This window comes from Anticarsia gemmatalis, chromosome 12 (assembly GCF_050436995.1).
Source record: "Anticarsia gemmatalis isolate Benzon Research Colony breed Stoneville strain chromosome 12, ilAntGemm2 primary, whole genome shotgun sequence".
Taxonomy (NCBI): Eukaryota; Metazoa; Arthropoda; class Insecta; order Lepidoptera; family Erebidae; genus Anticarsia; species Anticarsia gemmatalis.
Window position 1 is genome coordinate 5,786,478 of NC_134756.1, and position 13,421 is coordinate 5,799,898.

A 13,421-nucleotide genomic window follows, 5' to 3' on the forward strand; every position below is an offset into this window, starting at 1 on the left:
TTTCTGACCCATTTTATTTTATGCTAATGAACGTGACGGTAGTGAATTATTTACACACTTAGAGGATAATGCTTTGGACATAGCGGAGGATTTAGGTTGTCATGAAGATAAATAGATTGGCATTATTCTTACAGACTAACTGTTTCGTTGATGTAGTCTTCTCAAGCGACTAATAGTCAGTCTGAATCGGGTCGATCAGCGTTATTGAGATTTTTATATCAGGAAATTCCCAGTAAACCCAAAGTAGTTTGGAACCGTGCCCGGTAGACGGTAGAATTACCTATAATTACCTTGGTTTTAACAATCGCAACGTAAGTACAATAGAATTACATCTTCATTAGGGAAATAAAACCAAGAAATTATGTAATCAATAAAGATGTTGAACGAGACCCGGAGTAAAATCCTTTAGTTGGAATACTACGCGAGTGAAAAACAAACGGCATCAGTAACACAAAGGACAATATCACAAAGTTTTGTTTCGTTTGTGGAATATTACTCGTATTTGTAGCTGCAAATAATTAGAAACAGCCTGAAATATGCATGGATAATAGGAACATAGTTTTTTCGCTACTGTAACGTGTTAGATATTTTTAAAGTCTTTTGGCTTATGGAGTTAAATAAAAGGGATATCGCTTAGCTAACTGAATTCGACTGGTTATTCAAAAAGCTAACTGCGCAAGTGGCTTCCAAAATACAGAGAAAATTGTATAGATCTTCTCAGAACACGAGTTAGTCACAATACTTTTATTAGATAAAATAAAAAGTTCGCAATGTTTTCGTTGAGTGCAAACGTGATCCTGGCACGGGCTCAACAGTCGACGGACGACGCAAGGTCGCGGTTACTAGCTAATAAAATTCACGCAGTTCCACTCTGACATCTAATGCGGTTTAATAAACAATAACAAAGTCAGACTCAAGGCTGTCTGCATGTTTTATGACCAAGTCGATCACAGGAAGATCATGAGAACGTCTCTTTATAATCGTTAGCAGACTTTTGGATAAATTCCAGGAATAATCGTGATATTTTCGAGCGCTCATCACCATAATACCAGGTACTTTATAAATATAGATCTAGTTCGTTGTTACATTTTGGACTAATTCGATAGTACATGTTAACCCGAGTATGTAGCGTTAACCGCTGACTCAACCAAATATTTACCACAATAGGTGACAGTTGATTCACGTACCAACGTACCGTATGTTTATATAGCCCATTTGTATTGTTCTATATTCGTGAATAGTGTAGGTCAGTTCATTATTAAATGACTCTATAACATGTTTTGCTAGCAGGTCTTTACTGTACTAGTCAAGCGCCAGTAAATTATCTTTAGCTGATTAAATGGTACAGTGACTAGACTGATCTTTGCGCCTATTAGTAACAAGGACATATTGTTTTTGGCACTGAAAAATATTGCAAGACCTAAAACTTTAAACATAATCCAACGACACAGACTTTTACTACAATCTAGGAACATTGGCCAGAAGCCATATTTTAAAATCTTTCAATTCCTTTGTGCGAGGGTTCACAGTATTCTCGAGATTCAATAAGCGCCAAGAAAAATCACCTTAATAATAATGAAGCGCAAAAATTTGAATCGATGACTCATCGCGGATGTCACCGGCTGTGAAAACGGGAAAATGTACGCAATGTTATTAAACCCACTTCATTTCAAAATTAGAACGGTTCAGTCTCGATTCATCCCGCGCGGCGCGTGCGCCGACGTCGCGAGCATTTGACGTTTGGATCGGAAACTATCATTCAAGTAGTTTATTAAATATCATACTTAGGACAGATATGAAACGAACGTGACAAGTTTATCCGCTGATTAATAAGTGTAATTGTCGATTAATAAACTGTGAAACTCGTCTAGTGAATTTGTGTTTTCTTTGAAAGGTGACTTTCTGTTTTGTTTGGTGTTATTGAAATAGGAAGTTCCCTTGGGTGGTATTGTTGCTTATTGATGATATTTACTAACTTGCGTAAAGTTGTATCGTATATTTGTTACACGTTTGTCTTCAAAAGTTCCGCCCGCTCTACCGAAAGGAAAAAAGGGAACACTTTGTAAAACTTGTAGAGCTTCTACTTAGGAGTGGGAATCACAATAACTTTTTATAAAAAGGGGAAGCCGTTATCCTCTTTCTGTAAAAAGTTCGTTGCTTCAGTGATTTTTGGAAATTCTGCAAATCGTATTACAGTTGTTTTTCTTCTGATTCTTAGTAGGATGTACTTTTTCTGGATGACTGCGGTCAAAGATGACTTACATTATTTAAAATGTACCGTTAGTTCCTTAGTCCGTAAAAACTTCAACAATATGTAAAGCTTTTTGTCGATTTAAATTCAAATAGTGGCTATTAATTACCCCTACAAACAAGTGCAGCTACTGTTTTTATAAAAACAAAAAAGTTTATGTTTTAAATTGGTCACGGATAATTTGGCCTGAACCGTGTTTTGTTTATCTGGTAACATTGTCGTGTTAGGTCAGTGTTTACAATCTAACATCGATAACATGTAAACGGCCATTGTGAACTGTCCACTATTATATGTTTCACAAACAACTTCTATTGTAACGATTTAAATAAACACGATAGACACATTATTGGCCTTTATCTATCGGTAATGTTTTGTTTTTTATTAAGGCTTAATTTGTTTTTCAAAAACATTTTCCGTTTGTTATGTTGAAATTTAGGATACCACAAAAGATTTCCTTAAACTTTAGATTAAAGTGAAACTCATTAATTTTAAAGTCCATCCATATGTCACCGCAAGGCCATTTTCTTATAAAAACAAAAATAGACGCCTTTTGTACGCATTTAATTGGTTCATGGAATCGTTAAAATATACATAATTATTAGTTCTATTGCACATTAAATAGTGTTATTTTTGGAGAGACACGACAGGTGGCACCACTTGCTTTGCGAAAATGAAATATCGTTCAATGCAACTGACGCCAAAACTTGTGCAAGTATTCGGTCAGTCGTTTGAAAACGTAGGCATTTCTCTATAACGTGTTACAATTGCATTCTTTTAGTACTGTAAATACGCAAATATATTTGTTACATGTTTTAATAAAGTCCTGATTAAAGACAAAAAATTGGATAGTAATAATTTCACTCGAAGACTTATGTTATGCCTTAAAGAACTTGTACCTATAATAGAACTATTATTTATAGAGAAGTTTATGGATTTGTCTTCGAGTAACCGAATACGGCTCTGAAGAAACTGCGTATAAAAGCTAGCAAGTGACTATAAGCGAACGATATTCCACTTTTAGTACATGTAGTCTAAATAGATGGTCGGGAGCGATGACACCGTACTGAGTTTTGTTGCATGACATTTACGTTTTGGCTTGTCCTGTCTGGACTCCGTCTGATTTATTTCAGCCGCATTAAGTAGCAACGAACAGACACATTCAAAATACATGCCTCCAAAACAATTAAAAATACAATTTATTATTTTCAAATATAGGAAGGGTAAAACGATTTTCACAAAAATAACACAATTTGCAAAATAAACACAATTATGTCATAAAGAATACTGTAAAGAGGGAATAAAGGTATTTCCATGAGGCTGGCTGGAGCTAATTTGAGGCGAGAGGTAGAAACAGGGCGTGGGATCCCTCGGTGACCCTTATCACCTGCCTTTCAACACCTGTGGACAGCCTCGCTACATTTTGATAGGTACCCGTTTAAAAAACGTCAAAACCTTTTCATATCCGACGTTGTACTGCGTACAAACATAAAATTATACTAAAAACCATGCAACGCACGAAGTAAACAATATTTGGGCCTTGTAGTGACACACGTGGAACGAACGAATTATGCTATTTTACGAGTATAATTTTTAAATTTAAACTCGTAATTTCAGAAAAAGATTTATCTTTTATTTGTACGAATGCGGAGTTTCCAAAAATAACTTCTTTGCCTAGCGGCAAAAGATACATTTTAATGTCCGCCACGTGTGTGCGTGCAGCGGTCAGAGATTGCAGATTGAAATCAGATACTCAATACGCCCACTCGTCGACAGACGCAATTCATTATTCGACTTTTACTGTCACACCGAAAGCATGTAACATACATATTAATGTTTGTTGAATAATAAACAAAGTTATTGAATCAGTGAAAACATAACCCTGGGAACAATGGAGTGTGGACGTCTCACTAGCGGGCTGAGGTGGAGCGCATTCACGTCGACCTCGGCTGATGTAAACATGTCGCCTGTCGTGATTGAAGACGTGTCCGCCGACGGACGTCGCGCGCTCACTGACAATTATCTAATAAGTTTCCCGGACGACAGTGAGCCCGAATCGGCACGCGATATCAAAAAGCGGATTTCCGAAGAAGCAGACATCGTAAACGAAGCGCCTAAACTTCTTAATCGTTGTTACGAAAACCCTCTTTTCATCCCGGCAAGCGAAGTTTTAAAAGACGAGATAAGTGACGACGGGGACAGTGAGGAACTAATGAAGAGTGAGGCAAAAAAGTTTGAGGATTATAAGTTTTGTGAGGCAGTTAACGACTTCGACATCGAGTTGGAAGCGGGGGAGGCGGTGCCTATAGTGTACCTGTCGACGACGCGGGCCGCGCGCCTGCAGAGAGCGCTGCGACTCGGCGGATACAAAAAGGTTGGCTTCACTTCTCTTCTTATTAATATCGCTACTGCTCTTTTATGAAAACATTTTTGACGTTTTTTCTCATTGTGCCGACTTTATTGAAGTCAAAGTTTGTGACAGCTAATTAACATTTCATTTTCCTTTTCGTTATGGTCGCTACACTTATTTTGATACGTTCAATGAGATATTTTTTGTCTGTTTCGACAGGATGAAATTGAAATGTCACAAAAATAACAAGCGCTCAAACAACAGACGTGAAAAGTTTTCAATTAGTGCCGGCACTAGTATTAATCCGGTGTATTGTCCACATGCAGTGTTAATTACTGATGTTCGTCTGTTATACACATATGAACTATTATTATATAACGCTGCGGGTGAATGTTAAATTATCAGTTAACCGCATAGGTATATATTACAAAATAAATACCTAGCTATGGTAATATTAAAAATTGTATGAAATAGTGACATTACAATTTACCTCTATTTAATATCTCGATATTACAAAACCGTGTTCCAACTTTTCAACCTAGCTGTTTGTTTCTGTGCACCGTTTTCCACTAAATAGCATAAATTGCGCTGGTTTAGCGATGTAGTAGAGAACTGCAAAGCGTAGGGGTCAGTGTGGCCGGCTATAACTCAGTCGCCCGCTGATATTTACTTTTCTGCACTGCTCCTAGGACGACCTCTTAATTAAAAAGCAGCCTTGTAAATACGCCAACTGTAAATTGCACTATTTCAAAGTCTTCTAAGGTAAAAATTGTTGTTTGTGTAAATATTCATATATCATTGGTATTATGTCATTGCCATGCTATAAACGAGCACGTTGGTAGGTTGTACCTATGTAAGTAAGTACCTACGTACGTATTGGAAACTCTATAGTTGAACACTTTTTATGTTTCAATGAATTTGTATTTATTAGTGCATATAGTTAACGCAAAATAGTGCTTTTAAAAATGTATTTTATACAAAACTCTAGCTTTATATTGGACAAATAAACCCCGATAGCCACCCGCGCGAACACAGGTCTCTTGTTATTCGCGTCAGCGGACGCACGCCACGAATTCACGGTATGCTGTACGATTTTAATTAGCACTGTCGGTGAACTTTGTACTGCATTACAACTGCAAAAATCCCTCTCATTTATACGAGAAGAAACCAAGAACAATGTAGTAGAGATTGGATCGGAATCAAATAACCCTTTTATAGTAAGAATTCGAGTCTTTAACGTTCATTCAATCCTTTCGTAAGGATTCGTACCAGCCCATGTCGATAGCGTTCAGCTCTTAAATCCTGTAAGACTGTTTTAGGGGATGGAATAAAAATGTCACTGGGGTGGCAAGGAGTTGCATAACTAACTAGCCTGTGAACTAAAACGGGAATGACTGGAATAGATCCCGTCTCCGAGGAGTTAAATAAATCGCAATCATCTTATCGAACGCAGACATAAATAGTTCTGCGATCCGACATTTTCTTGTTTTTGCACTCCGTCTCCGCACTTATAATTACTTTTAGAAATATACTTAGATAGCAAGTATAATATTTTACGGAGAACTATTGCAAACGTTCCGCACTAACTATGTGCCTCTATATACGGATGCAATAAGAAGTACGTCGATGATAATAAATATCAGAGCTTATAACAGACCATATTTAATTACTGCTTTTCTATTTCAGGAAGTTAAGTTACAGCTATAGACAAACATTTCTAAATGCAGTTGTTTCAAGTATCCCACTTATCGTAATTGATATACATTTAACTTGTCCCATTTTGTAAATGGTTCTTTCACTTGCTTTAGAAACAAATCATTCGTTAAATATTCGACCCTTCGAAACTGACTCGAAGGTTGAATTAATTTTACAAACTATTGATAATAATTCGAAATAGAAGTAAATACTTGGGTCGACAAATTTAGGTCCCTAGTTATTGTATGAGATATATCCGAATCTGAAATATGATTTCGAAGAACATTTTGATATAAGTTTCGATGATTAGGTGTAAGTGCCACTCAATGGGCGAAATATAGTGAGTGAAAAAATATACTAATAAATAAATATTAACTAGACAATGCTGAATAATTTATGATACATTTTGACCAGGTATGCTAGGGTTTAAATTAAATATGTCAAAACAAGAAAATAACTACAAAGAAAAAGTTTTATCAAGACTGAAGTAGGTACGAGATACAACAATTTCTTGGTTCAACAAACAATGTACCTAATTTGCAAACTCTAAGTTTCTTGTTGTTCGCAAACTCATGATTTATGCGAATACAATATTATTTCAGGAACATTATTTATTGCAAAAGCAAAAGTCAGAAATCTTACATTTTTCATAATTTTGAGAGAGCAGCTCGTGGATCAGAGAATGTACTTCGGGGTTTTGTAAAATTCAAATCACGAACACAAAGTACACTGGAAGCTAGAACAGTATTTGCGGGCTGCACAAACATTTGGATGTGGCTGAGCTACGAGTTTCCCAATCGCGTTCAATCTATAAAGTCCGAGTGCATTTTAGTCAAAGGATCTTCTATTTCCATACAAGTGAATAGACTAAGGATCACGAGTGTCGTATAGTAAAAGGTCCTTGTGACTCACGTTACGTGACCGCAGTTGGACGTAAATGTTTCCAGTGTCCACGAAACGATGCTGTTAAACTACAAACTATGGGGACTGAGATTTCCTTTTGTGTCGAATGTTTTAGAAGACATAGAATGAATGTTAGACTGTCTGCAAAAGATAAAAACAAAGCTAAAAATTGGTTAGATAATTATTATGATTTGGTAAACCTAATTAAACTTAGCAGACGTGTCTAAAAATAAATCTGAGTAATAATCCCTGTCTATAATAAGTGAATTTCCAAAAATATTTAATAGCATGGGTTTGGTACAAAGGGTCAATATTCAAAAGCCAATTGTCACCCAAGTCTGTCATCATCACGAAGTATCCGGTAAAACTATCTGACGAACATACCATAATGTCACTCGCATAGTTTAACGTTATTATCAACAATGTTGCTCAAGATTCAGAGGCGTCACAGCTCGTTTGGCGGGACCAAAGCCTCACTAGTTAATCCCCATTCATATTACCTGAGCTCTCCTTTCAAAGACTTTAATATGAATGCGGAGAGTCGGCGGTGTTTTGATTAAATGAATATAAGATGCCTTGCAAGCGTAATGCACACCTCAAAGGCATGATCTTGACTCTTTATATGGACTCACATGTCTTGTTAAATATTACTAAAATGTTCGCTCTCTTTGCGGATTTGCGAGGTTTTCTTATTTATCTTTAGCAAGTTATTTTCAAGGGTATTCTTGTTCTATTAATTATTAAGAATAAAGACGTCTGTAAAATAGATTCATGAAGTATAGTAGCATTATGAACACAAGTACTTCTAAAGATATTTCGCCACAAAAAGTCGAACTTCAGAATCATCTCGTACTCTACATAATACAGGACACGGTCTAGGTCAAAGGTCAAGTGGATATTATAAAAGGAGTTAATTCCACATTTGTTATTTACTTTACGATACTTCGGTATTCTGTCAGCTTTCCAATAATGGGGGTTCATATTAATCTGATAAGCTGTTTGTATGAACACCAAAAGCTGGGTCCAGATTAATTAAAAAATACAATGTGCGTTGATCGCGGAATTTCCATTATTTCAACAGATTTTATTTAATAACGCTTTTTTCAAAGCTTGGAAATTAAAAAATTTAAACAAATGTTTGCTGGGTATCATGAAAACACAGACTTTCAGTAAATGAGTATGTTTAATTTTCGTACTAATATGTACATTTGAAAAGATTTCATCCGTGTTATGGAATGTTTTAAATCATAGTTTACAATCAGCTAAAATTCTTGTAATCGAGTTTTATCAGAGTTTGCAAAAAAAAAGTTAATATGCGAATTAATAAAATTCATTGACGCACTGACTACGTCATGTTTGCTTTGATTTAAAGATACAAACATCTTAAGAAAAAACACTGCCTAGCTATTTTCATCTCCTTTTAAAGATAAGGTCGGAAAATTCCTGATGTTTAACATGACTCGTGGCAGGAAGCCGACATCAATTTACTTGTGTAGATAGGATCGTCAAAACGTAACACTTGTTACACCAGTTTGTATAATGTAAATTAGTTTATATATTTGTAACAACATTCTTCTTTATGTGGTGGTATTTTATCTTTCTTTCTTTCCTATGGTTAGTCAATTTAACGTTAGTGTTTCACGTCGTTCCATGCACATGTAACTATTTTTCTTATTAAAATTGACTGATATCGAGTCCTTAAAAGCACGAAGACGATTAGGAGGCGAGCTAGTATGTGGACAGCTTTCTTCGAAATATCCTTGATAAATTGAAATTCAAACTCAAAATATCCTTTATTTCGTATATTCCGTACAAGTCAAGTATTTGAAATAGTCATTATTATAAGGTTACTTTACCCACTAAACGGTCACCAAATCAAAAATTATAAGGATAATCATCGCCTTCTCTATTTGTTTGAATTCCATTACGCAACCAATAAAATTCCCTTGTTCCATTTCCTATAATGGTAAAGTAAACACGTATTATCTATGGACAACACGTTCACACTTACTGGAAACGGTTACCCATGCATTGTACTAGTTTGCATTCAAATAAAGCACTTAAATGAAATTACGTATTTGTATCAGTACAGATTTTTTGTTTTCCGTAATTGTCTCGCTTCGGTAACACTGTTTTCGCAACCTTTATTTACAAATGAGCGGTTCGACCTCCCAAGGCTTATTTTAAATAATAAATATGTATATTTGATTCAACAAAACACGTGTATTTTCCGGCAAAATGTACGAAGTTTCAACGAGTAAAAGCGGTCAATGACCTCCGTTGTTTTAAAGGTAGACGCGGCTGTCTCCGCCAGTCACTCGGAGATGTACTTCATACATTTTTTTCTACATACTTGTAGACACTTGGCTCAGTTCCACAACGGGAAGTGTCTTCGCATACCGGGCCATGACTAGCGAATATTGAGTTACTAGATTAAATGGCTTACCACCCATTACGGGTGAATTTAAAATCGATTGATTTTGAACAGGACAAAATATTTTTTGAATACACAATTTATTTATTAAGAATCTTAGTCAATGAATAATGTTTGTAATACTTTAAAGTTAATAGTATTAAGAAGAATTCTCCTCAAACTAGAAGTTTATCAACAACATGAACTGAAAAAATTAACAAGCTCACGTATCACGTATTTCTTCAGAGAATATATGGCAAAAACATTGTTTCATATATTTGTTTAGTCTCAGTATTACTAAGGTCCATGCTCTGGCAATCCGTGCAATATAGACTGCGCGCAGTCAATCCCCGGGCAATTTCCTTGCCATCGATGCCTGAGGTACGACGGGAGTCTCCGAGACATTACGACTCCCACAGGCGGAAAATCGAATTCAGTTAGCGTTTCCTTTACAAAGATTTTAATTTAAACCTACGAGCTCATGGGGATTATTGGTGTAAGCCTCTTTCTTAAGGAGCTACACCGTTTATAAATTGATGGATTACTCGGAATTATGGTAGGCTGATGTGTCGTGTGAATTAGCGTTGAAAGGTTTTCGTATAATTTGTGTAAGTTTTGCGATACACAAGGAGTATATGGGTAAGATTCCTGTTATCTAGATGGTTATTTGAGATTGACTTGAAACTAATTTCATTATCCTTAATTCTCGTGATACATGTCTTTATTTAGAAGCGAGATAAGAAACTAAAGTATCACAAATGTATATAACTAGTGAACTTATTCATTATAAGATAAACTGCACTAAAACTATGAGCAAATCTTCATCTGAGTATCGTTCAAAACTGCGGAAAAAGATTCCTTGAAACGTCCGCGATACACTCGGATAACTAACTTGAATAAAGAGTTTCCGTCTTTTACGTAACGTAATTTGTCTGTACTGAAATAATGACTACTATCTTTTCGCTATACTCGCTATTCACAAAGAATACAATTTCATCGGATAGAATTTTCCAGCGAATGCAAATGCATTTGTTTTGAATTCACACAATACTCGGGCGGACCGATACCTCCTCACGATTTCCCCTTCGGTTGACGCAGCTGTTGTCCGTTCTCTCATTATTTCACTTATTAACGGAGTTGTGGCCCATTATGACGTGGTTTCTCTTTATGCGATTCAATGGGTCCTGGTGCGTCAGTAGTAAATAGAAACGGAGCAACTTCAATGAAACAAGACTCGCTTTTGCTGCGACTGCTATTATGAATGTGGCTGACGTACAGCCTTGTGGATGATAAAATGCGGGTAGAATTTCAATTTAAATTGTATAAAATAAATATAAATCATCCGCAAACCTACGAATTAACATGTTAGTGTTTATGTTCAGCTGTTTTTATTGTTATAGCGCAATATAATTGTAAATTTTTAGACGTGTTACAAGACATTATTTAGAGATGTTATGTCAGAATCACATCATTTTTTACATGCGATGATAGATGTTAACGATTTTTTATCACATTCACCTCTGCCAATATTCTATAGCCCGAACCATAAATAACTTGATAGCTTATCGAATACTTACAAGAAGCAACAATGGTATGATTTATTGAGTCTATCGACTCTAACCGATGATATAAAAACAGTATTAAGAAATAGATATATTACGTAGATATATCGTTTCATAATATGACAAGTATCTCATGACTCACACGTAATGTAAAGTTTATGATGAAGACGAAGCGTGCTCGCAGCTCTAGCCATATATTCAACTTTTGTACTAATGTTCTGAAACGAAAATACCATCTACCAGACTTCCAAACTTTATATGGGCGAAAGTATTTTAATCTGCGGCGTGTACCTGCCAAAGTTACTATTAACATAAGACTGATATTTGGCTCCAACTTACTCACTTCGTTACTAAAGGTGTCAAAAAGTCAAAAGAACTTCGAAATAATTAACGAAATTTTGCCATTAAACGAATGACAACATAATTATTCAAATAAAAGAAAAGCTATGAAGACGGAACGTGCGAATTTACGGAAATATCTTGTTAGCGAAAGCCGATTTGTGTATCAATAGATCCACTATCAGGATGACAGAAAAATTCAACGTAATTAATTCAACGCCAGTTGGAATGTTTGTGATGATGATTTATCTGTATGTATTCGTAGTATTTACGAACATATACAGAGAAATCGCTGCAACCAGTGTTAAAGTTAATATTTTTTCGTATTTGAAATTACACAGATCGAATAAAAAATTACAGAACAACAGCTATTTCGAACAAGACGTCGAACATAGAGGCATTTTATTTTCAATTTCAAGCTGTCTAGGCACAAAACGCAGGTAACAATGTGCGCATGTATACAGTGCAGCATTTTTGTCATAACAACGCGCCACTCTGAGAACAAAAGGGGTGGCCACGTGGATCAGCGCCTAATTGGACTCCCATACAGAGGCGAGATACACACGCTAGTTGTGTTTGTCTTTGTTATGTTACGTAAATGTAAATTAATATTGTTGTACCACATTGAATGGGTTTTGTGTTCCTAGTGCTCCAAACTTTCTGTTTATTATTATCATTTTTAATAATAGTTTATTTGACAGATGTAAATCAACAGCATTTTAAAGTCGATGGATATTTTTAATACTATTGTGGTGTGTCTTTATTTTTACTGTTATATTATCTTTTCTCGAAAATCACCAACTTTATACTTAAGAGACTTTTATTCTAAGGCTTTCTTCATTATGAAGACGAAGCGCCACAGTTTTACTTTCAGACCCAGTAATGATAACTTAGTAACCTAAATCTACAAAGATAAAGCGACTCATCTATCTTAGGCGACTATTGAAGCGTGGGAAGATAATCCACAGAAACCTTTTTTTTTACCTTTATTCTCAGATTAGTGCACATAGTTAGTCATATATTCTCACGTTATGAAGATCTAAGCGTTGTCATGGTATATAAAAAGAGGTTTATGTGCCGAAGACTAATGATAGTAAGTCATTACTAAGCCGGATATTGGCCGGGTATAAGGGCCGGATATAAGCGGTTTTGTACGGAACATATTGATTAGATCGGACCTCAATAATGCAGGTGCTTTTTGAAGATTAACTTTACAGATTTTTGTGTAACCTGTCCCAATATTTGGGACTTTAGCTGGCCCTGGTTGGTTGTGAAAGTAATATCCGCTGTTGGAATATTGTTAGTCCTAAAATATACACGATCAAAACTATGATTAAGTATTCTGAAAGATGTCAGAACAAAGCGTACAATATAATTAACGTGTCTCAATATTTATACTGTTATTATTGTTTATTGCCCGTCATTTACATACATAAGTCTTATAATCCTTTTATTTTACTTACTTTTACAATTGATTTAGAATTAAGGCCTTAAATTAAGAATTGAGGTGTACAAAAATATGTATTTCTCTGCTTCCAAATTACATTAAAGTTTTACCAATTCATATTCTTTTACGAAAACTACTCGATATAGTTTAATAGGCGAACGTTGATTGGGATTTCCTTTATTAATTAAAACTGAAATAAAAATATTTGCATCCGAATTTTACAATTTTGATACAATTTGTAGTTGGGAAATTACTTATAACAAGAACCTGTAGGTATTTATATAAAAGTGGAGTTCCAATATAAATAGACTACACAACAATCTTGTCTATAAGCTTATCAATAGAGCCCTCGTATTAATAGCCAGTCCCTTTTTGTGAATCTCTATTGGCATTATTGCTCCTTTATATCGATGGAATGGCGTATTATTAGGTACTTTATACCAAAATATTGTAATATACTACTC

At 35.3% G+C, this 13,421-nt stretch overlaps 1 protein-coding gene across 3 annotated transcripts in view; it reads left to right on the forward strand.

The window, feature by feature from the left end:
• The window catches only part of ASPP (Ankyrin-repeat, SH3-domain, and Proline-rich-region containing Protein), a 238,395-nt gene that overhangs the window by 119,953 nt on the left and 105,021 nt on the right, over positions 1-13,421 (forward strand). Inside the window, exon 1 of one of the 3 annotated variants that reach the window (XM_076120574.1) lies at positions 3,971-4,622. The exons of the other annotated variants lie outside the window; for them this stretch is intronic. Within the exon in view, the coding sequence (XP_075976689.1) occupies positions 4,140-4,622 (483 nt within the window). The 5' untranslated portion in view covers positions 3,971-4,139. Of the gene's footprint in view, positions 1-3,970; positions 4,623-13,421 lie in introns of those variants that run through there. 3 annotated transcript variants of the gene reach the window in all.